At 36.5% G+C, this 26,486-nt stretch overlaps 1 protein-coding gene across 1 annotated transcript in view; it reads right to left on the minus strand.

Moving 5' to 3' along the window:
- CATSPERE (catsper channel auxiliary subunit epsilon) overlaps positions 1 to 26,486 on the minus strand; it is a gene marked incomplete at both ends in the record, with an annotated part of 263,608 nt that overhangs the window by 83,856 nt on the left and 153,266 nt on the right. Inside the window, one exon of the mRNA XM_079696474.1 lies at positions 13,720 to 14,162. Within this exon, the coding sequence (XP_079552600.1) occupies positions 13,720 to 14,162 (443 nt within the window). The remainder of the gene's footprint in view (positions 1 to 13,719; positions 14,163 to 26,486) is intronic.

The following is a 26,486-nucleotide window of genomic DNA, read 5'->3' on the forward strand; positions in this document are numbered from 1 at the left end:
CTCTTTTAGATATTGCAAATACGGAGTACTGGAGAGCACCTAGAAGATAAGGATAGAAGAAAATATGCTACTTCTTGTTTTTCTCATTATTCCTGTCAGTGTCAACCTGGCAACTCTTCATCCTGGCAGTAGCAGTTGGTAAAGGAACTGACAAGTGAGAAACACACTCCCAGAACAAGCTTCGCTCATGACCCCCCTTTGAGGTACAAGCACTAGCTGGCTGGCGCCTGTTTCAGAGACTAGAGTTTCAGCAGCACCAGCACCAATCATATTGCCCCCTTCTCAGAGATCTGGGTCCCAGATCTTTGGAGTCCCTTCCTTGGAGCTTCTGAGACGACATACCAGGTGAGCAGTACCCTCTTCTTCAAGGTGTGGGTTCTAGGTCTGTGGAACACTTCTCCTAACTTTCTAGTTTGTAATAACCCAAATTTCTTCCCTCTATTCCCTCTATTATAGCCCTAGAGGTGGAACAGTCACTTCTTGTAGTTACTAGCTCTGTGTAATCTCAGTGTTCCTTTTTTTCTTTTCATTTCTCTCATATATCCAATTCTACTAATTCCCTATATTGATTTACCTCTGCTAAGACAATTGGTTTGATTTCTGTTTTCCTGGCCAGTGGCTTACTGATATGGTTCTTGGTATGGAAGTAGTATCAAGAAACCAACACACAAAGATGGAATCCTGGGATTGACTTCATTGTGTCCTTGGCCTTGAACAGAGTATTAATCTCTTTGCCAATGGAAAAGGGATTCTATTATTTCATGGTATGCAGAAACATTACAAATAATCAAATTATCACCTGTTGTTGATTGTGATAAAGTATTTACTAAGGCAAATGCCTTAGGTGATGAAGTAGCCACTGAATTTAACCATTAATGACAATGAAGATGGCTAAAATGATGGCTGCTTCTGAGTGTCCTAGATCATTTCCAGAAAGAAAGGTTAGATCCTTACACTACAAGCTCAATTTATTATTATAGAAACAAGGTTTTATGGTATTCCTAAAAGTATCTCTTACTTATTGTAACCACAGAGTTGACCTCACTGAAAATTAGATACAAAATTTAAGTTTGCCAGTAATTAAGATAGTGTGGTACTACCATAGGATTGACAAATAGATCAATGGAACAGAATACAGCACCCAGAAATAGGCCTACACTTGTATGAATATTTGATTTTCAATAAAGATGCTAAGTAATACGATAGGGAAAAAAAAAAAGCTTTTCAAGAATACTGAAGTACCTAGATATTCAAATGGAAAATAACTTTGTTGTTTCCTTGATCAAAAGTCACCATACACAAAAATTAATTTGAGATCGATCATGGACTTCAACATAAATGCTAAAACCATAAAGCTTTGAGAAGACATCATAGAAGAATATTTTTTGTGACTTAGGGATAAGCAAAGTATCTTACAACACAAAAAACAATAACCATAAATGAAAAAACTTTATCAAAATTAAAATTTTCTACTCATTATCAGTCACCATTAAAAAAATGAATAGGCAGGTTCTGGTTCATGATGATAACACAGGAGGGTCCTGAAATCACCTCCTCCCATGGACAACACTGAATTTACAGCTATGTACAAAATAATTTCCTCTGAAAGAAGCCCTAAAACTAGCTGAGCAACTCCTACACATCAGGTGAACAAGAGAAAAACCCACATTGAAACAGGTAGGAGAGACTGAGTCACAGTCTTGCCACAAACCCCAGCCCCAGGACAGTAACCCATGATCGGGAGGGAGAGAGTTCAAAACCCCACACTTCTCCCTGAGGAGTAAACAGCTTGAACCCCAACTTTTAAGACCTGCAATATAGAACTGAGCCCCAAAACATATGGCTTCAAAAGCCAGTGGGGCTTGTGTCCATTTGACCCACAAGGCTATAGCAAACTGAGAAACAGTTCTTAAAGGCTCTCATGTGAGGACTCATGGATCCCAAGGTCCAGTATAAAGAAGCCAGCTGAAAAGTGCCCAGACTTTCTGTGAGAGAGGCTTAATTGCTTATCTTAAAGCATCGGCCTGGGAGTTCCCTGGTGGTCTAGTGGTTAGGATTTGGTGCTTTCACTGCTGTGGCCTGGGCTGGGGAACTGATATACAAAAAGGCACGTGGCACAGCCAAAATAATATAAAGTAAATTTGACTATTTAAAAATAAAATAAAATAAACACTGATTATTTAAAAAGAAAGAAAAATAAAGCATTGGCCTGAGGGGCAGGTATCTAATTTAACAGACATCTAGGGTATGGCCTACTGAAATACTCCAAAGAGAGGCTGATGGGCTCCATGTTTGTGCTCTCCCTCTGCCTCACTCTAGTTGCTGATATCTCCCAGAAAACAGCTTCTACACTTATCTTGCACTCTGGTTTTTGTGGCTGCCATCCATGGGTTGCCTCTTGATTGACTGGCTCTGGTGGCCAGTGGGGCTTGCACTCACTGGACCTGTAGGACTATAATAGATGAAAGAGGAGGTCTTAGCTGGCTGCACCTCCAAGACATAGTAGGCACAGTCTTTCTGTAAAAGAGGACTATTAGCTTATCTTCATAGCTATGTCCTGAGAGGCAGGCTTCTAATTAAAACTATATCTAAGGGCTGACTATAATTCTCTTCAGAGACCTCATAGGGGCATAGGGGAAGTGTTATCTTTGTAGTCTCCCTCTGCCTTGCTCCAGGTTGCTGGTGTCTCCCAAAAAGCAGCTTGTACACACGTCTGGTACTTTTTAGTGGTTGCTGACTGGGGAATGCCCCTGGATTACCTGGCTCTGGTGGCCATCAGGGTTCATGTTTGCAGGTCTTATAGGATTGTTAAAAAGTGATAAATAGTTCTTAACTGGCTGTTCCTTCCAGAGAATAGCACAGAGATGGTAGACTGAAATGCACCCCAAGTCTTTCTGTGAAAGAGACTTGTTAGCTTACTTTTATAGATGTGGCCTGAGGGGCAGGCTTCTAACTAAACACACATCTAGGTGCTGACTATAATTCTCTCCAGAGACTGGGGAGGCTGGCAGGCCCACCATCATTGCACTCTTCCTTTGCCCCACTCCAAGTTGTCAGTATCTCAGAGAAGGTAGCTGTTATACACATCTGGTGCCCCAGTTTTTGTGTTGGTCACCCAGAGAACACATCCCTCAATAGTCTGGCTCTGGTGACCAATGGGGCTTGTTCTTACAGGTTCAAAGGGATGGTAGCAAACAAAGAAACATTTCTCAAATGTTTCTTACTAGCCTAAGGCTCAGCAGTGAGGCAGCAGACAGAAATGCCAACTCCCTGAAAGAGGTACATTTGCATAGTTTAAAAGCTGTTCCCTTAGTGTCTGGCTTCCAATCAACTTGCATCTGTGCGCTGAGATACTCTCCGCACTTTGAGAGACTGACAGATCTTAGCACACCCTAAAATGCTGGGAGCCACTAAGAATAACGTAGGTGGCTTGGACAATCACAAATTCTTGAGAGACAACCAGAGCTCAGGCAGTGTTGAATGATAAGTTTCATCTCCTACACAAAATGACCCCTTCAAGACTAGAAGTAGCTGTCTTATTTACTACATAGAAACCAGTGAAGAGAATTAAGGAAAATGAAGAAACAGAAATATATTCTAAATGAAAGAATGAAATAACATCACATAAAAAAAGGTCTTAATAAAATAGTGATAAGTAATTTACCTGATAAAGAGTTCAAAATAATGGTTGCAGTGATGCTCACTGAACTCAGAAGACGAATGGATGAACAAAGTGAGAATTTCAACAAAGAGATAGAAAATATAAGAAAGTATTAAATAGAAGTCACAGAGCTGAAGAATACATTAACTGAACTGATACATACAATAGAGGAGTTCAACAGCAGAATAGATGAAGTGGAAGAAAGAATGAGTGAACTCAAAGACAGGGCAGTGGAACTCATCAAAAACAGAGCAGGAAAAAGCAAAGTGAAGATAGCTTAAAGGACTTATGGAACATCATGTGGACCAACATTTGCATTATAGGAGTCACAGAAGGAAAAGAGTGAGAAAGGGGCAGAAAAATTGTTTGAAGAAATAATGACAAAAAAAACTTTCTTGGGCTTCCCTGGTGGTGCAGTGGTTGAGAATCTGCCTGCTAATGCAGGGGACACAGTTTCGAGCCCTGGTGTGGGAGGATCCCACATGCCACAGAGCAACTGGGCCCGTGAACCACAACTACTGAGTCTGCACATCTGGAGCCTGTGCTCCGCAACGAGAGGCCGTGATAATGAGAGGCCCACACACCGTGATGAAGAGTGGCCCCCACTCGCTGCAACTAGAGAAAGCCCTCGCACAGAAACAAAGACCCAAAACAGCCAAAAATAACTAACTAACTAAATAAATAAATAAATAAACAGACAAAAACTTTCTTAACCTGGGAAAGGAAACAGACACCCAGATCCAGGAAGCTCAGAGAGTTCCAAATAAGATAAACTCCAAAAGACCCACACCAAGACACATTGTAATTAAATATCAAAAGTTAAAGACAAGGAGAAAGTCTTAAAAGCATCTTGTTGTACAAAGGGAATCACATGAGACTATCAACAGATTTTTCAGTAATAACTTTGCAGCACAGAAGGGAGTGGTATGTTATATTCAAAGTGCTCAAAGTAAAAAACTGTCCTTCAGAATTGAAAGAGAGAAAAAGTGTTTTCCAGACAAGCACAAGCTAAAGGAGTTCAACAACACTAAACCCACTTTACAAGAAATATTAAAGGCAATTCTTAAGTAGAAACGAGAGGGTGCTGTTAGTAACAGGAAATATGAAAGTATAAACCCAAGTGGTAAAGGTAAATATATAGTAAAATTCAGAATAATCTAATATGCGGACATGGTGAGTTAATCACTTATAAAGCTAGTATGAAAGTTAAAGACAAAATAGTAAAAATAACTACAATAATTTGTTCATAGATACACACGATAAAAAGATGTAAATTGTGACATCAAAATGTAAAACATGGGAGGGGAAATAAAAATGTAGAGCTTTAGACTATGATCAAATTTAAGTTGTTATCAACTTAAAATAGACTATTATAAATATAAGTAATATGTTTTATATGTAAGCCACATGGTAACCATAAAGGAAAAACTTATAGGAGATACAGATAAGATAAAAGAAATGAATCAAAGCAAACCACTAAAAAGTCATTAAACCAGAAATGAAGAGATCAGAGGAGACAAAAGGAACACAGAAGAACTACAAAACAGCCAGAAACAATAAAAAAATGGCAATAAGTTCATACCTATCAATAACTAATTTAAATGTAAGTGGATTAAATTCTCTAATTAAAAGACATAGAGTGGCTAAATGGATAAAAGAAAACAACCCTTCTGTATGCTGTCTACAAGAGATTCACTTCAGGTGTAAAATTACACACAGATTGAAATTGAAGGGATGGAAAAAATATTTTATGTAAATGGAAGTCAAAAGAAAACTGGGGTAGCTATAGTTATCAGACAAAATATACTTTAAAACAAAAACTATAATATAGACAAAGAAGCTCATTATATAATGATAAAGGGGTCAATCCAACATGATATAACATATATGCACCCAACATAGGAGCACCTGCATATATAAAGCAAATATTAACAGAGCTCAAATGAGAAATAGACCGCAATACAATAATAGTAGGGGACTTTAATTCCCTACTTTCATCAATAGATCATCCAGACAGAAAATCAATAAGGAAACATTGGCCTTAAACAACACATTATACCTAATGACTTAACAGATATATCCAGAACATTCCATCCAAAAGTAACAGAATATATAATCCTCTCAAGTGCACATGAAATATTCTCTAGGATGTATTATATGTTAGGCCACAAAACAAGTCCTAATAAATTTAAGAAGATTGAAATCATATTAAACATCTTTTCTGACCATGTGGTATGAAGCTAGAAAGCAATTATAAGAAGAAAACTGGAAAATTCACAAATATTTAGATATTAAACATTCTGTTGAACAAACAATGGGTCAAAGAAGAAATCAAAAAATACTTTGAGACAAATGAAAATGGAAACCCAACATACCAAAATTTATGGGATGCAGCGAAAGCAGTTCTAAGAGGGAAGCTCATAAGGATAAATGGCTTACATCAAGAAATAAGAAATATTAACAAAAAAAATCTAATTTTACAACTTGAAGAACTAGAAAAAGAAGAATAAACAAAGCCCAAAGTCAGTAGAAGGAAGGAAATACCAAAAATCAGAGCAGAAATAAATAATTAGAGACTGAAAAAACAATGGAAAAGATCAGTGAAACTAAGAGCTTTTTTTAAAAAATATAAATAATATTTACAAACCTTTAGATAGACTCACTGACAAAAAAAAAAAGAGAGGACTCAAATAAATAAAAACAGACATGAAAGAGAAGACATTACAATTGATACTACAGACATAAAAATGATCATAAGAGTCTACTATGAAAAATTATATGCCAACAAATTGGACAACTTAGAAGAAATGGATAAATTCCTAGAAACATGCAACCTACGAGACTGAATCATTGAGAAGTAGAAAATCTGAACAGACAAATTACTAGTGAGGAGACTGAATCAGTAATCAAAAACCTCCAGAAAAACTTAAGTCCATGACCAGAATGGCTTCACTAGTGAATTATATCAATATTTAAAGAAGAATTAATGTCAACCCTTCTCAAATTCTTCAAAAAATATAGAAGAGGGAACATTTCCAAACTAATTTTACAATGCTGGCCTTACCCTGATACCAAAGCCAGAGAAAGATGCCACCAGAAAAGGATATTACAGGCCAATATTCCTGATGAACATAGATGCAAAAATTCTCAACATAACTTGGGAAGATAAATTCAACAATACATTAAAAGGATTATACATCATGATCAAGTGGAATTTATTCCAGGGATGCACAGATAGTTCAACATGCACAAACCAATCAATGTGATATAGCACATTAACAAAATGAAGGATAAGTATAATATGATCATCTCAATAGATGCAGAAAAGCATTTGACAAGATTCAACATCCATTTATGATAAAAACTCTCAACAAAGTGTGTAGAGAGGAAAATACCTCAACATAATAAAGGCCATATATGACAACCCTATACCTAACAACATACTCAATGGTGAAAAGCTGGAAGTTTTCCTCTAAGATAAGGACCAAGACAATAATGTCGAGAGTCACCACTTTTATTCAAGTTCTAGCCAGAACAATTAGGCAAGAAAAAGAAATAAAAGGCATCCAAATTAAAAAGGAAGAAGTAAAACTGTCACTACTTACAGATGACATGATATTATATGTAAAAAACCCTAAAGACTCCACCAAAAAAACAAATCAGTAAAGGTGCAGGATACAAGATCAATATATAAAAATCTGTTGCATTTCTATGCACTAATAAGGAACTGCCAGAAAGAGAAATTAAGAAAACAATTCCATTTACAGTTGCACCAAAAATAATAAAATACATAGGAATAAATTTAACTCAGGAGGTGAAAGACCCATACACTTTAAACTATACAATATTGAAGAAAGAAATTGAAGACACAAATAAATGGAAAGATTCTACATGTTCATGGATTGGAAGAATTAATATTGTTAAAATGTCCATACTACCCAAGCTATATACAGATTTAATGCAATCCCTATTAAAATTCCAATGGCATTTTTCACAGTAATAGAATAAACAATCCTAAAGTTTGTATGGAACCACAGAAGACCCTGAATAGTCAAAATGGTCTTGAGAAAGAGGAACAAAGCTGGAGTCAAACTCCATTACAAAGCTGTGGTAATCAAAACAGTATAGCATAGGCATAAAAACAGACCAATTGATTAGTGGCACAGAATAGAAAATCCAGAAGTAAAATCCATGCATATGTAGTTGATGAATCTATTACAAAGAAGCCAAGAATATACAATGAGGAAAGGATAGTTTCTTCAGCAAATCGTGTTGGGAAAAATGAATAGTCACCTGCAAAAGAATGAAACTGAACCTCTATCTCACACCATATACAAAAATCAACTCAAAATGAGATTATAGACTTGAATGTGAGATCTGATACCCTGAAACTCCTAGAAGAAAACATAGATGGTAAGCCCCTTGGAATTGGTCTTGGCAAAAGTTTCTGGATTTGATACCAAAAGCAAAGGCAACAAAAGCAAAAATAAACAAGAGGAACTGCATCAAACTAAAAAGCTCTGCACCACAAAGAAAATTATCAACAAAATGAAAAGAAAACCTAGTGATTGGGAGAAAATAGTTACAAACCATACATCTAATAAGAGGTTAATATCCAAAATATATAAGGAACTCCAACAACTCAAGAGCAAGAAAACAAAAAATCTGATTTAAAAATGTGCAGAGGATCTAAATAAACATTTTTCCGATGAAGACATACATATGGCCAACAGATACATGAAAACAGGTACAACATCACAGGAATGCAAATCAAAACCACAATTAGATCTCACCTCACACCTGTCAAATGACTATTATCAAAAGGACAAGAGATAAGAAGTGTTATCTTGTAATGAGGATTTGGAGAAAAGGGAACCATGAATTATTGGTGGAAATGTAAACTGGGGCAGCTACTATGGAAAACAGTATGCAGCTTCCTCAAAACATTAAAAATAGAACTACCATAAGATCCAACAATTCCACTTCTGGGTATTTATCCAAAGGAAGCAAAAACACTAATTTGAAAAAATATATGCACCTCCATGTTCACTGCAACATTGTTTATAATAGCAGAGACATGGAACCAACCTAAGTATCCATCGATGGATAAATAGATAAAGAAGATGTGGTAAGTATATATACAATGGAATATTTTTCAGCTATAAAAGAGAAGGAAATCCTTCCATTTCTGACAACACTGATGGACCTAAAGGGCATTATGCTAAGTGAAATAAGTCAGACAGTGAATGACAAATATCATATGATCTCATTTATATGTGGAATCAAAACCAAAACCAATACCCCCATGACCTCATAGATACAGAGAACAGATTGATCATTGCCAGGAGTGGGGGATGGGTGAAATGGATAAAGGTGGTTACAGGTACAAATTTGCAGTTAAAAAATAAATGTCATGAGAATATAGTGTACAGCGTGGTAACTATAGTGAATAATATTGCAATTTGAAAGTTGCTAAAATAGTAGATCTTAAAATTCTCATCACAAAAAAAATTTGTAATTTTGTGTAGTGATGGATCTTAACTAGACTTAATGTGGTGATCATTTTATAAAATATACAAATATTGAATCATTATCTTGTACACTGAAACCAATAAAATGTTACATATCAATTATACCTCAATATTAAAAAAGTATTTAGGTCAATTAAGATATTCAGAAATAATTCTCAAAATTTCAAAACTAACTTTTGGTATAAATATCATTATGAAACCAGCTAATAGCATTAAAAACTTTAAAATATTAGTTATCCACTTTTGTGTATGGGTGTTATACTCAGTTTTTTCTTCAAAAATGAATGATTACTTATGAAGCTTAGCACCATAGTGGCCAATAATTACAACATTCTAATACCACTATAGTTAATCAAATATAAGATGCTATCATATGTAATACTCATCTCAATTTCAAAGATGTTAAATGTTAAAAAAAAACCTAGAAAACTGTGCCTTGAAAATGATGAAATATTGTGGTGGTGGTAGTAGTAGTAGAAACAGCAGAAGTGGTGATAGTTGTAGTAGTAACACATACATATATAGGGCTTATTATGTGTCAGGTGCTCTTCTAAGCCCTTTACATATATTAACTCATTTAATCCTCATAAATAAAGTAAATACTAGCATCATCATCATCAACATCAAAGATTTAAAAACTTGCTCATTGTCATCGGCTAGTAAATGATAGAGACAATAGTTTATTAAAAAATGCAAATTTGGGAGAGTGGACAAGATGGTGGAGTAGAAAGACCCTAAGCTCACATCCTTTCATAGGCACACCAAAATTACAACTATTTACAGAGCAACTATTGATGATAATGACCTGAAGACTGGCAGAAAAGATTTTCCACAACCAAAGAAGGAACCACAATGAGAGGGGTAAGAAGAATGGAGATTCAGTATAGTAAAGACCCACATCCCTGGGTCAGCAAACAAAAAATGTAAGATAATCACAATTGCAGAGGTTCTCCCCAAGGAGGGGGGTGTGCCCCTACATTGGGCTCCCCAGCAGAGGGTTCTGCACCAGGAAGAAGAGTTCCCAGAATGGCTGGATTTGAAGGCCAGCAGGGATTGTGACTCTGTTCTTAAAGGGCATGCACAAAATCTCACACATTCCTAGTCCTAACACAGAGGCAGTAATTTAAAAGGAACTAGGGTCAGACCCATTTGCTGGACTTGAAGAGACTCCTGGAGGGGCAGGAGGCAACTGGGACTCCCTCTGGGAACATAGACTCTGGTGGCAGCCATTTTGGGGAGCTGGTTCTACCACAAGGACATTGGTGCTGGCAAGTGCTCTTCTGGAGTCCCCCCTGTAGCCTATTCTGGGGGCTTACCAGCCACCAGTGGATGGCACCATCCACAGTACCCCCCCTCCCAGCCATCCATCATGGGACCCAGCCCCATCACCAGCAGGATGGCATCAGCCTTGGGACTCCCTGGACAGTACAGCCAACTATGTCAGGACCTGGCCCTGTCCACAAGCAGCCTCAGTGGGAAGAAGGACCTGGCAGCCAACCAGGTGGGGTCCAGCCCCCACCTACCAGTGTACTCATAGGCAGCCCCGCCACAACAAAAGGGACCACTCAGCCCACACAGTGGCAACCCTAGATCATACAGCTCGGGTGACCAGGTGGAAGTGTACTGCTGGTCCCCATAGGACATCTCTTACATAAGTCCACTTCTCCAAGATTGGGAAATGTAACCAATGTACTTAATACATACATATAAACACAGAGAATTAGGCAAAATTATGTGACTAAGGAATATATTTCAAATGAAGGAAGAGGATAAAACCCAAGAAGAAAAACTAAGTGAAATCAGAGGTAAGCAATCTACCCAATAAACAGTTCAAGGTAATGATCACAAAGATGCTCAATGAACTCAGGAGAAGAATGGATGAACAAAGTGAGAAGTTTAATAAAGAGTTAGAAAATATAAACAAGAACCAAACAGAGCTGAAGAATATATTAACAGAAATAAAAAATATGTTAAAACATGAGAATTTTAATGTTTCATAGTCCTTTGTATATTTTGATTGGTAACTAGTATTTTGAAGGGTTGAATTGCAAGTGGACAAATACACATTATACATGCAATTCTTGGAAAGGAAACCTATGAGAGTGTATGCAGATATTGGAGTTAGATAATCAAAGAAAGTTGCACTGTGCTGAAGAAAAGTGTAAACCTTTGTTTTTGTTCTGGAAGGAGGGAGTACCTCAGCTTCAGAAAAGTGAGTTAAATATACTCCTTGTTTCTTGAAACATGCTCAATCCAGTCTTGTTTATTGTATTTTACTTTTCCCCTGTATCTTCTTCCCCCATTCCCTTCCTCATAATAGGCACCCATAACATATATCAAGCAAGCATTATGCTTTACTTGTTTGATATATGTCCTTGGTTATCTTTGTATTCTTTATTTTTTATCTTTTTATTCTTATAAAATGAACAATACTCTTTTTTGCTTGTGATTTGTGTGTAGTTGTTTGTAATTTTAATAAATGTTACATAGTAACATTTGGTAGGTCTCAGTTTCTTATTCAACACTATTTTTCATTCAAGACTATGTTTTAAGGTCTATCCATGTAATTGTATATAAATCTAAAACAGCTTTATTTGTTTCAAAACCTGTTTATGCCAGATTGCATTATTATTGTAATTGTGGAATTAAACTAAATATTATGGACTGGTTAAATACCAGTGTAAAAATAGAGTTACTCTTTCCCTGAAAACTACGTTTGGAACTGCTTTGGAAAGTTTTTTTTTTTTACGGTACATGGGCCTCTCACTGTTGTGGTCTCTCCCGTTGCGGAGCACAGGCTCCAGACGAGCAGGCTCAGCGGCCATGGCTCATGGGCCCAGCCGCTCCATGGCATGTGGGATCTTCCTGGACTGGGGCACGAACCCGTGTCCCCTGCATCAGCAGGCGGACTCCCAACAACTGCGCCACCAGGGAAGCCTGGAAAGTTTTGATAAAGCAAGTCATAGAAGAAATTGCTGAGCTAGGTATGAGCAAGATAACACTAAAAGGCTGGGGAAAAATTATAAAAATCTAGAACTTTGGTTGTTTTGCCAATGTCTTTAAGTACCCCCCGCCCCCGCTATTTTAAAGAAACTGAAATGCGAACTAAGAGATGATGTCTTATGAATAAGACTATGCAAGAAAGGAGATGAGGAATTCCAGTGGACTAATTACAAAGCAAAGTCTGTGGTCCTATATTAAAAGATTGACTAATGAATGTACATTCATCTATTTAAGTTAAAGTAAAATGTTTCACATATAGCACTTTCCTTTTTTAAATGATTCTTCACTTTAACTTACTTTGGAATTAAGTGAACACCTCCATTCCACTGTATCAATTAAGAGGCCCACTATTGTATATGCTTAAGAAAGCTGAACCTAGAAAGGGAGAGTGGGGAATAGAATATACAATATTTGGGAAGAAATTACAGTAACATGTAAAAATGCTTATGGGGCTTCCCTGGTGGCACAGTGGTTGAGAGTCCACCTGCCGATGCAGGGGACACGGGTTCATGCTCCAGTCCCGGAGGATCCCACATGCCGTGGAGTGGCTGGGCCTGTGAGCCATGGCCGCTGAGCCTGCACGTCTGGAGCCTGTGCTCTGCAGCGGGAGAGGCCACAACAGTGAGAGGCCCGCGTATGGCATAAAAAAAATGCTTATGCTATAATATTACCTAGGAAAGTAGTACACAAAATAATATACACAGTATATTTATGTCTATTGTGGTAGATTATTTACAAAGATGGCTGCAGTAATTCCTCCCATTCCTGTATGTAGGTCCCTTTACAGTGTAAGTTTGCTGTTCTATTAAGAAGTGGAGTCTATTTCCCTATCATATTAATCTGGGCTGGCCTTGTGAATTGATTAGACAAATAGAATGTAGCCAAACTTAGGCCTTGAAAGGCCTGTGGCTTCTGCCTTCACCATCTTGGAACACTGCCCTGAGATTGCCAGGTCTAGCCTGGAGGATAGAGGACACATGAAGCAGCGACAAGTGCTCCAGCTGAGGCCCCTTATACTAACAAGCCAGTGCTTGCACCAAACATTTGACATGTGAATGAAGCCATCTTACATTATCCTGTCCCAGGCAAGCCACCAGATGACCACAGCCTCATGAATAAACCCAGATGAAACCAGCAGAACTGCCCATCTACTCATAACCCAAATTGTTGATCCACAGAACTTGTTGTTTGAAGCCATTAAGTTTAGGGATGGTGTTATAGTGCAATAGATAGCAGATAGAACTCTACAGAGCAGTCATGCACTATATAAAAAAAGGAAGTGAACAATACAATTGACAAAGAGTTCTACAGGAATGTGTTTTTAAGTGGCAAAGAGGCCCTGGATATTGCAAGTAAAAATTGTTGCTCAGGAATTGACTTACCATATCATTATTCATTAAAAACTTACATATTTCTCAACATTTTCAAAGCTAAATTTGGAGGGAAATCCATTCTTTTAAATGTTGATATTATAATTTTACATTTATTAAAATCAAATGAAAGAATTTTAAAATATTAACTTACCATGGTTTTAGTGCAGTATCCTGAGGCAATTTCATAGTGAATCTGATTTTTCTCTTCCAATATTTTTGGGCCATATGATTCCACAATAATATACAGACCAGTATTTTCTGGATAGACTATTTGAGCCCACACTGACAGGTTTTGTCCTTTGTCCAAAAGATAAAAAACACGAAAAATATCATTATGAAATGCCACGTAGGGGCATTTTTCTTTTGTTTTGAAAGCTATACTTTGTGCTTCCAGTTTTAAGGGATATTCCTGTGGATGTATTGTGCCATTTTCAAAAACATGTATGAGATACATTTTACCAGATGTATTCAAGGAAATTAATGATTTTATTGTGCTATTTGTCCATAAATGCAGCTTTACTGCATCTTTAATATTAATCTTGAAATAAAACATTACATTATTTTCCATTTTTACCACAATATTTCCATAATAATCTGGAAAAAAGAGAGAAAAGTTTGTGTTATTCTATGCTGACATAAATCTGTGCTGTTTTATTTAAGTGCACTATTAACCAAAATAATTTCTTTCATAGTGATTATTTATATACTTTGAGAAAATTAGAGTGTTCAGGCACAAACCCATAACATTACAAGATGTTTGAGAGCTTCTCTCCCACTTCGTAGCAGAGCGTTTTAATTTTTTTTCTGCATACCTTTCTCCTCACATTCACTCTATCACTTTTATAATCACATTATTAACATAGAAGAAAGAGCTGGAATTAGTGCATTAAATAATAATGAGGATGAGCATGACAGGAATGGTATTATTAGGAAGCATTGTATTATGGACTGAATTATGTTCCCTCAAAATGCATATGTTGAAGCCCTAACTCTCATTGTGACTGTATTTGGAGGTAGAGTCTTTAAGGAGGTAATTAAGGCTAAATGAGGTCAGAAGGATGGGGCCCTAATCCAATATGACTGATGTCTTTATCAGGGGAGGAAGATACACCAGAGGGCTCTTTCTCTCTCTGCATGTACAAAGAGAAAAGGCTATGTGAGGACAAAATGAGAAGGTGGCCGCTGTCTTCAAGCGAGCAAGAGAGTCTTCGTCAGAAACCAACCTTGATGACACCTTGATCTTGGACTTCTAGCCTCCAGAATTGTGCGAAAATAAATTTCTATTGTTTAAGCCACTTAGTCTGTGGTATTTTCCTATAGCAGCCATAGTAGGCTAATGCAACTGGGATGAAGAAATGGTAGTGGGAGGGAGCCAGCACCTCTTCAGGTTCACTTTATACAAAATGATTAACTTTCTCCCCTTAATAGAGTATTATGCCTAAGTCGTAGAGGTTCATAGACAATAAGTCTCTTAACCTCTTTGGTTCTATAACCATATGTATAAAATGAACAATTGGACTAGTTGGTTTCATAACTTCCTTTCCAGATACGACACTTTTGCATACAGCCCTTAGGAGTATACTTTCTTTAATTTTCAAAAACAACACTTAGAAAGGACTGGCTGAAAGGAGGAAGGTGAATTCAAAGAGTTAGGGAGGTTCAGACCTCTTTGTGCGTTTGCATCTCACATTTGGCATATGAATAATTAAGTGTCATTTTCACAACTTGCCATAAATTATATTCTAATCAAGCTCTTAAATCAGAAACACCTATTATTTTTAGGATCAGAATACTGTAATAAGATAACAGTGTCAACATACTACCATTTTCCTATCACATTGCTCATTAAAAACATTATTAAATGAATTTTGGATTAAATACGAAGTTAAGATGAAAATTAGGAATTATTTTTTTAAATAATGAGAATAAGAACACTATATATAAAAGTCTGTGGGACATAGCTAAAGCCATGTAGAGAAAAATTCATAGCATTATGCTTTTCATAGTTTTAAATGCTTAGAAAACAACAAAAACTGAAAATAAATGAACTAATTATTTAACTCAGGAAGCAGGCAACAGAATACCAACATTACAAACAAAAAGCAGAAGTGAAGAATCATTCATGACAAAAGCAGAAATTAAGGAATTAAATAAAAAAGAAAGTAGATTTGATAAATCAAAGAGTTCTTTTCAAAGCAAAGGAAAACAAAAACAAAAATTTCTAAAAAAAATGATATCTTGCAAGCCAAACTAGCAAGGATTGGGACATAAACAATATTAAAAATAAACAAGAGAATATGATTACAGATACATAAGAAATTTAAACATTAAAATGGGAAGCTTTTGCCAATAAATTAGAAAATCTAGAAAAAATGAATGCTTTCCTAGGAATAAACAAACTTCTAAAATTGACTGAAGAAGAGATGAAAGACTTTAATAGACCAATTAGAGAAAATAAAATTAATGAAGAGATATAACATTCCTGGTTGGGAAGACCTGATATTTCAAATATGCAATCATCTATTCAATAAATATCAATATTTATTGAATGCCCACTATAGCTACACACTGTTCTAGAAACTTGGGAGGGACATATTAGTAAAAAAACTGAAAGATCATTTTCTTTTGTAGCTTCTATTCCTTTAGGGAAGACAGCCAATAAACATAAGATAAGTAAATTATATAGTGTGTTGGTGATTAAAGCTACAGTAATCAAAACAATATAGATCTTGTGGAGATAGATGAGGGAAGGGGATAGCCCAGAAACTGAACTCAGTTAACATGAGGAATAAATGCATAATAAAATTGGCATTTCAAATCTGTAGGGTAAGCGGTGTTTAACAGAAGACTGATTTGAAGGCAACACGAGGTTTCACAGGAAAAACAGAAATAAAAAATAAAATTAGATTCCTTATACCAAATATAATTCTAGATGAATTAAAGATTGAAACATAAAAATTATAATGCTAAATTATAAAAAGAAAATATGTGATAATATCTTTATAATTGGAAAGACCTTTCATATTATGACATTACAGAAGAATTGACAAATAAAAGTACTAACAAATTTGACTACATAAAAACCGAAATTTTAAATGTCAAAGTCCCTGCAAAAAGGCACCAAGAAATTACATACAACAGAAAATATTTGCAATATGTGTCAAAGACAAATGGATAATATACATTATAAGTAAAAAACATATCAATAAGAAAATAAGCAATCCAGTGCAAAATATCTAAACAGTATGAATTGACAATCCAGAGAAAATATAACCAATGAACATACAAAACTAGATAAAACATCTAATTATAAAGTGTGCAATAAAATGAGAATTACACATTTTTCTTCCACACTATGGGTAAATAGTAAACAGATTTTATAAAAATATACATTTTTCAAATACTTTTGGGTGAGTTTAGACTGACAATTTTAAGGATTTATCAACTTTTTAAATATTCAGAACTCTGATTCAAGAATTCTATATCTAATAATCTATGTTACAGGAATACTTGTACAAGTGTACAAGTACGTATATACATATGTATATATATGCATATTCTCCACAGTGGTTTCTTTAATTTTTATTTTTTATTGGAGTATAGTTGATTTACAATATTGTGTTAGTTTCAGGTGTGCAGCAAATTGATTTAGTTATACATATACATACTTCCATTCTTTTTCAGATTCTTTTCCCATAGAGTTTATTATAGAATATTGAGTAGAGTTCCATGTGCTATACAGAAGGTCCTTATTGACTATTTATTTTATATATAGTAGTGTGTATATGTTAATCCTAAACTCCTAATTTATCCCTCCCATCACCTCTTCCCTTTGATAACCATAAGTTTGTTTTCAAAGTTTGTGAGTCTGTTTCTGTTTTGTAAATAAGTTCATTTGTATTATTTTTTAAGATTCCATATAAAAGTGATATCATATGATATTTGTCTTTCTCTGACTTACTTTACTTAGTATGATAATCTCTAGGTTCATCCATTTTGCTACAAATGGAATTATTTCATTTTTTATGGCTGAGTAATATTCCATTATATGTATGTACCACATCTTCTTTGTCCATTCCTCTGTTGATGGACACTTATGTTGTTTCCAGGTCTTGGCTATTGTAAATAGTGCTGCAATGAATATTGGGGTGCAGGTATCTTTCTCAAATTATGGTTTTCTCTGGACATATGCCCAAGAGTGGGATTGCTGGATCATATGGTAATTCTATTTTTAGTTTTTTAAGGAACCTCCATACTGTTCTCCATAGTGGTTGTACCAATTTACATTCCCACAAGCAGTGTAGGAGGGTTCCCTGTTCTCCACACCCTCTCCAGATTTTACTGTTTGTAGACTTTTTGATGATGGGCATTCTGACTGTGTGTGATGATACCTCATTGTAGTTTTGATTTGCATTTCTCTAGTAATTAGCAATGTTGAGCATTTTTCATGTGCTTTTTCACCATATATATGTCTTCTTTGGAGGAATGTCTTTTAGATCTTCTGCCCATTTTATGATGGGGTATTTTTTTTTTGATATTGAGCGGCATACACTCTTCATATATTTTGGAGATTAATTCCTTGTCAGTCACTTTGTTTGGAAATATTTTCTCGCATTCTGTGGGGTTGTCTTTTCATTTTGTTTATGGTTTCCTTTGCTGTGCAGAAGCTTTTAAGTTTCATTAGATCCCATTTGTTTATTTCTGTTTTTATTTCCATTATTCTAGGAGGTGGATCAAAAAAGATCTTGCTGTAATTTATGTCAAACAATGTTCTTCCTAGGTCTTCCTCTAAGAGTTTTATAGTGTCCGGTCTTACCTTTAGGTCTCTTATCCATTTTGAGTTTATTTTTGTGTATGGTGTTAGGGAGTGTTCTAATTTCATTCTTTTACATGTAGCTGTCCAGTTTTCCCAGCACCACTTACTGAAGAGACTGTCTTTTCTCCATTGTATGTCCTTGCCTCCTTTGTCATAGGTTAGTTGACCATAGGTGCATGGGTTTCTGTCTGGGATTTTTATCCTGTTCCATTGATCTATAGTTCTGTTTTTGTGCCAGTACCATATTGTCTTGACTACTGTTACTTTGTAGTATATTCTTAAGTCAGGGAGTCTGATTCCTCCAGCTCCATGTTTTTCCCTCAAGACCACTTTGGCTATTTGGGGTCTTTTGTGTCTCCATACAAATTTTAAGATTTTTTGTTCTAGTTCTCTAAAAAATGCCATTGGTAATCTGATAGGGATTGCATTGAATCTGTAGATTGCTTTGGGTGTATAGACAATTTCACAATATTGATTCTTCCGATCCAAGAACATGGTATATCTCTCCACCTGTTGGTACCATCTTTAATTGCTTTCATCAGTGTCCTATAGTTTTCGGCATACAGGTCTTTTGTCTCCCTAGGTAGGTTTATTCCTGGGTATTTTATTTTTTTTGTTGCAATGGTAAATGGGAGTGTTTCCTTAATTTCTCTTTCACATTTTTCATGATTATTGGAGAGGAATGCAAGAGATTTCTGTGCATTAATTTTGTATCCTGCAACTTTACCAAATTCATTGATTAGCTCTAGTAATTTTCTGGTGGCATCTTTAGGATTGTCCATGTATAGTATCATGTCATCTGCAGACAGTGACAGTTTTACTTCTTCTTTCCAGTTTGTATTCCTTTTATTTCTTCTTCTTCTCTGATTGCTGTGGTAAGGACTTCCAAAACTATGTTGAATAATAGTGGTGAGAGTGGACATCCTTGTCTTGTTCCTGATCTTAGAGGAAATGTTTTCAGTTTTTCACCATTGAGAATGATGTTTGCTGTGGGTTTGTCATATATGGCCTTTATTATGTTGAGGTAGGTTTCCTCTATTCCCACTTTCTGGAGAGTTTTTTTCATAAATGGGTGTTGAATTTTGTCAAAAGCTTTTTCTGCATCTATTGAGATGATCATATGGTTTTTATTCTTCAATTTGTTATTAAGGTGTATCACATTGATTGACTTGCAAATATTGCAGAATCCTTGCATCCCTGGGATAAATCCCACCTGATCATGGTGTATGATCCTGTTACTGTGTTGTTGGATTCTGTTTGCTAATATTTTGTTGAGGATTTTTGCATCTATATTCATCAGTGATATTGGCCTGTAATTTTCTTTTTTTGTAGTATCTTTGTCTGGTTTTGGTATCAGGATGACGGGTGCCTCATAGAATGAGTTTGGAGTGTTCCTTCCTCTGCAATTTTTTGGAAGAGTTTGAGAAGGATGGGTGTTAGCTCTTCTCTCAATGTTTGATAGAATTCACCTGTGAAGACATCTGGTCCTGGACTTTTTCTTGTTTGAAGATTTTTAATCACAGTTTCAATTTCATTACTTTTGATTGGTCTGTTCATATTTTCTCTTTCTTCCTGGTTCAGTTTTGGAGGGTTATACCTTTCTAAGAATTTGTCCGTTTCTTCCAGGTTGTCAGTTTTATTGGCATAGAGTTGCTTGTAGTAGTCTCTTGGGATGCTTTGTATTTCTGCGGTGTCTGTTGTAACTTCTTCTTTTTCATGTCTAATTTTATTGATTTGAGTCCTCTCCCTCTTTTTCTTGATGGGTCTGGCTAATGGTTTATCAATTTTGTCTTCTCAAAGAACCAGCTTTTAGTTTTATTGGTCTTTGCTATTGTTTTCTTCCTTTCTATTTCATTTATTTCTGCTTTGACCTTTATGATTTCTTTCCTTCTGTTAACTTTCATTTTTATTTGTTCTTCTTTCTCTAGTTCCTTTAGGTGTAAGGATAGAGAGTTTATTTGAGATTTTTTTTGTTTCTTGAGGTAGGCTTTTATAGCTATAAACTTCCCTGTTTGAACCGTTTTTGCCGCATCCCATAGGTTTTGGATCATCGTGTTTTCATTGTCATTTTTCTCTTGGTATTTCTTGATTGCCTCCTTGATTTCTTCAGTGATCTCTTGGTTATTTAAGAATGTATTGTTTAGCCTCCATGTGTTTGTGTTTTATACGTTTTTATCCCTGTAACTGATTTCTAATCTCATAGCGTGTTGTCAGAAAATATGCTTGATATGATTTCAATTTTGTTAAATTTACTGAGGCTTGATTTGTGACCCAAGAGGCGATCTATCCTAGAGGATGTTCCTTGTGCACTTGAGAAGAGAGTGTAATCTGCTGTTTTTGGATGGAATGTCCTATAAATATCAATTAAATCTATCTGGTCTATTGTGTCCTTAAAGCTTGTGTTTCCTTATTAATTTTCTCTTTGCATGATCTGTCCATTGGTGTAAGTGAGGTGTTAAAGTCCCCCACTATTACTGTGTTATTGTTGATTTCCTCTTTTATAGCTGTTAGCAGTTGCCTTATGTATTGAGGTGCTCCTATGTTGGGTGCATATATATTTATAATTGTTATATCTTCTTCTTGGATTGATCCCTTGATCATTATGTAGTGTCCCCCTTGTCTCTTGTAAGATTCTTTTTTAAAGTCTATTTTATCTAATATGAGTATTGCTACTCCAGCTTTGTTTTGATTTCCATTTGCATGGAATATCTGTTTCCATTCCCTCACTTTCCATCTGTATGTGTCCCTAGGTCTGAAGTGGGTCTCTTGTGGACAGCATATATATGGGTCTTGTTTTTGTATCCATTCAGCAAGCCTGTGTCTTTTGTTTGGAGCATTTAATCCATTCATGTTTAAGGTAATTATTGATATGTATGTTCCTATTATCATTTTCTTAATAGTTTTGGGTTTGTTTTTGTAGGTCCTTTTCTTCTCTTGTGTTTCCCACTTAGAGAATTTCCTTCAGCATTTGTTGTAGCGCTGGTTTTGTGGAGTTGAATTCTCATAACTTTTGCGGAGTTGAATTCTCATAGCTTTTGCTTGTCTGTAAAGCTTTTGATTTCTCCATCAAATCTGAATGAGATCCTTGCTGGGTAGAGTAATCTTGGTTGTAGGTTCTTCCCTTTCATCAGTATAAATATGTCATGCCACTCCCTTCTGGCTGTAGAGTTTCTGCTGAGAAATCAGCTGTTAACGTTATGGGAGTTCCCTTGTATGTTACTTGTTTTTTATCCCTTGCTTCTTTAAATAATTTTTCTTTGTCTTTAATTTTTTCCAATTTGATTACTATGTGTCTCAGTGTGTTTCTCCTTGGGTTTATCCTGTATGGGACTCTCTGTGCTTCCTGGACTTGGGTGGCTATTTCCTTTCCCATTTTAGGGAAGTTTTTGACTATAATCTATTCAAATATTTTCTCAGGTCCTTTCTCTCTCTCTTCTCCTTCTGGGACACCTATAATGCAAATGTTGTTGCATTTAATGTTGTCCCAGAGGTCTCTTAGGCTGTCTTCATTTCTTTTCATTTTTTTTTCTTTAGTCTGTTCCACAGCAGTGAATTCCACTATTGTGTTTTCCAGGTCACTTCTCTGTTCTTCTCCCTCACTTATTCTGGTATTGATTCCTTCTAGTGTAGTTTTCATTTCAGTTATTGTATTGTTCATCTCTGTTTTTTTGTTCTGTTTGTTCTTTAATTCTTCTAGATCTTTGTTGAACATTTCTTGCATCTTCTCGATCTTTGCCTCCATTCTTTTTCTGAGGTCCTGGATCATGTTCACTATCATTATTCTGAATTCTTTTTCTGGAAGTTTGCCTATCTCCACTTCATGTAGTTGTTTTTCTGGGGTTTTATATTGTTCCTTCATCTGGTACATAGCCTTCTGCCTTTTCATCTTGTCTATCTTTCTGTGAATGTGGTTTTTGCTCCACAGGCTGCAGGATTGTAGTTCTTCTTGCTTCTCTCCTTTGTATTTCTGTGGTGTGGTTTGTAGCTTCTAATTTTTCATTTCTAACTTTAATGATTTGAGCTCTTTACCTTTTTTCTAGATGAGTCTGGCTAATGGTTTATCATTTTTTTTTATCTTTTCAAAGAACCAGCTTTTAATTTTATTTATCTTTTCTACTGTTTTCTTCATCTCTATTCCATTGATTTCTGTTCTGCTCTTTATGATTTGTTTCCTTCTACTAACTTTGAGGGTTTTTTTGTCCTTCTTTGTCTAATTATTTTAGGTGTAAAGTTAGGTTTTTTATTTGAGATACTTCTTGTTTCCTGATGTAGGCTTGTATCACTACAAACTTCCCTCTTAGAACTGCTTTTGCTGTGTCCCATAGATTTTGGATTGTTGTGTTTTTGTTTTCACTTGTCTGCATGTATTGTTTGATTTTCTCTTTGATTTCTTCAGTGATCATTGGTTCTTTAGTAGCATGTTTTTTAGACTCCATGTGTTTGTGTTTTTTCCTGTAGTTGATTTTTAGTCTCATAGTATTATGGTCAGGAAAGATGCTTGGTATTATTTCAGTTTTCTTAAATTAACTGAGGTTTCTTTTGTGGCCTAGCATGTGATCTATCTTGAAGAATGTTCCATGTGCACTTGAAAAGAATGTGTATTCTGCTGCTTTTGGATGGAAAGTTATATATATATTCTATCTAATGTGTTATTTAAGGCCAATGTTTCCTTATTAATTTTCCATCTGGAAAATCTGTCCTTTAATGTAAGTGGGTTTAAAAGTCCCCACTATCATTATGGTACTGTCAGTCTCTCCTTTTATGTGTATTAATAGTTGCTTTATATGCTTAGGTTCCACTATGTTGGGTGCATATGTTCTTACAATAGTTATATATTCTCCTTGGATTGATTCTTTATCATTATGTAATGTCCTTTTTTGTCTCTTGTAACAGTGTTTGCCTTAAGGTCTATTTTGTCCAATATAAGTATTGCTATCCCAGCTTTCTTCTTGTTTCATTTGCATGGAATACCTTTTTCCATCTCTTCACTTTCAGTCTGTGTGTGTCTTTAGATATGAATTGACTCCCTTGTAGCCAGGACATATATGTGTCTTGTTTTTATATCCATTCAGTCATGTCTTTTGATTGGAGAATTTAGTCCAGTCACATTTAAAATAATTATTGACATGTATGTTCTTATTGCAATTTTGTTAATTGTTTTGTGGTTATTTTGTAGTACTTTTTGATCCTTTCTTCATCTTTTGTTCTCTTGTGATTTGATGACTATCTTTAGTGTTATGTTTGGATTCCTTTCTCTTTTCTGTGTGTGTATCTGTTATAGATTTTTGGTTTATGTTTACCATGAGGTCTACTTATAACAATGTATATATACATGTGATTGTTTTAAGTTGCTGATCTCTGAATTTCAAACACATTTTAACAAACCTGCATTTGTACTCTCCTCCCTGCATGATTCCTGTTTTTGACATCATATTTTACATCTAATTTTTTTGTGCATCCCACAACTGCTTATTGTGGATATAGATGATTTTACTACTTTTGTCTTTTAAGCTTTCTACTATCTGTGTATGTGGTTGATTTTCTACCTTTTTTGGTATATTTGCCTTTACTGATGAGCTTTTTCCTTTCATAATTTTCATGTTTCTAGTTGTGGCCTTTTCTTTTTTGCTTAGAGATAACCCTTCAATATTCCTTTTTAAGCTTGTTTGGTGGTACAGAACTCTTTTAGCTTTTGCTTGTCTATAAATTTTGACTTCTCCATCAAATCTGAATGAAATCCTTGCCAGGTAGAATATTTTTGTTTGTAGATTTTTCCTTTTTATCACTTTAAATATATCATGCCACTCCCTTCTGCCCTACAGAGGTTCTACTGAAAAGGCAGCTGATAGCCTTATGGGAGTTCCTGTGTATGTAACTTGTTGCTTTTCCCTTATTGCTTTTAATATTCTCTAGTTTTATGTTTTGGCATCTTAATTACAATGTGTCTTGTGGTTCTCTTTGAGTTGACCATATTTGGGACTCTCTGTGCTTCCTGGATTTGGATGTCTGTTTCCTTTCCCAGGTTAGGGAACTTTTCAGCTATTATGTCTTCAAATGCCTTCTTGGCCCCTTTCTCTCTCTTCTCCTTCTGAGACCCCTATAATGCAAATGTTAGTATGCTTGATGTTATCCCAGAAGTTTCTTAAACAGTCCTCATTACTTTTCCTTCTTTTTTCTGCTCAACATCAGTGATTTCCACTACTCTGTCTTCCAGATTGCTGATCCATTCCTCTGTATCATTTAGTCTAATGTTGGTTCCTTCTAGTGTATTTTCCATTTCATTATTGTATTCCTCACCTCTGGTTATTTATATTTTCCAACTCTGGTAAAAAAAATCTCTAAGTTCTCTTTCTGTGCATCCATTCTTCTCTCCAGTTCTTTGATCATCTTTATGATCATTACCCTGAACTCTTTCTTGGGTAGATTTCCTGTTTCCACTTCACTTAGTTTTCTCGGGTTTTATCTTGTTCTTTTGTTTGGAACATGTTCCTCTGTTGTTTCATTTTGCCTAACATGTTGTTTTTATTTCTTTGTATCTGGTAGGTTATGTTTCCTGACCTTGGAAAAGTGGCCATTTGTAGGAGATGTCCTATGCATCCTAGTAGCACACTCTCCTGTCATCACCAGAGCTATATACTCTAGGGTCATTCCCTATGTGGGTTGCATAGGACTTTCTGTTGTGGTGGCTTGACTACTATGGGTGGCTTGGTAGGCTTTGTTGCCTCCCAGTCCAGTTGGTTGCCAGGCTCTGCCTTTTAAGGAGGCTTCCAGCTACTGGTAGGTGGAACCGGATCATGAGGTAGTGGGCTGCAGAACCCCAGGTGTCCCTGGTGTTAGTGCTTGTTCACTGGTGGGTGGGGTTAGGGTCCAGGAGATCCTGGGGTTGATGCCTGTCCACTGGTTGGTGAACCCAGGTCTTGGGGCTAGTGCCAGCTTACTATTGGGCAGAACTGTGTCCTCAAGCCTGGCTGCAGGGCCCAGGGGCCCCAGAGCTGATTTCAGATTGCTGATGGGTGGGTCCAGTTCCTGACGCAGCTGGATGTTGGGTCCAGAGTGTAGATTCAGGTTCCAGATAGTCACAAAGTTGGTGCTGGTCCACTGGGTTCCCAGGTTGTGGGCTGTGGTTGTCCTATGGCTAGTGTCTGCCTACTGGTGGGAGAGACTAGTCCCAAGGCTAGAGCAGGCTTTCTGGTGGCTGGTGCCTACCCACTGGTGGTAGAGCTGCATCCTGGGGTCTCTGGATACAAGGCCTTGGGGGTTCCAGGTTTAGTGCTTGAGCTCTGGTGTGTGGGTCCAGGTCCTGGGCCTTCTGATGGGCAGGGTTGTGTCCAGGAGTGGCTGTGGGCTCTGGGGATCTTAAGGCAGCCTGTCTGCTGGTGGGCAGGGCTGTGTCCCCACCTAGTTAGTTGCTTGGCCCAAGGCATCCCAATAGTGGTGGCTACAGGCTCTTGGGCAGGGGCAGGGTGGGGTCCTGAAGCTAATAAACTAGAGAGAGAATTCCAAAATGATGCTTGCCAGCACCAGGGTCCATGTAGTTGAAGAGCTCTCAAAAATGGCTGTGGCAGTGTCTGTGTCCCCAGCATGAGCTCCATTTTCCTCCTGCCTCTCCAGGAGACTCTCCAATATCAGCAGGTAGGTCTGACCCAGGATCCTTTCAAATTACAACTTCTGCTCTGGGTCCTGGAGCATGTGACATTCTCTGAGTCTCTATTTCCCACAGCTCACCAGGAGTACTGAAAGTAAGCCCCACTGGCCTTCAAACCCAAATGTTCTGGGGAGTCATCATCTGGTGCTAGGGAGCACAATGTGGGGTTCAGACTGCTCACTCCTTGGGGAGAACCTCTGTAATTATAATTACTCTCCTGTTTGTGGGCTGCCCAGAGACATGGGACTTGAGTATACTGTGACTCCGTCCCTCCTACCTGTCTCATTGTGGTTCCTCCTTAATATTTTTAGTTGTAGATCTTTTCTGGCAGGTTCTGGTCTTTTTCATCAATAGTTGTTCTGTAAATAGTTGTAATTTTGGTGTGCTTGTGAGAGTAGGTGAGCTCAGGTCCTTCTACTCTGTCATCTTGTCTGATTTCACCTGTTATATTTTGAAT

This window comes from Hyperoodon ampullatus, assembly GCF_949752795.1.
Source record: "Hyperoodon ampullatus genome assembly, chromosome: 2".
Lineage (NCBI taxonomy): Eukaryota > Metazoa > Chordata > Mammalia > Artiodactyla > Ziphiidae > Hyperoodon > Hyperoodon ampullatus.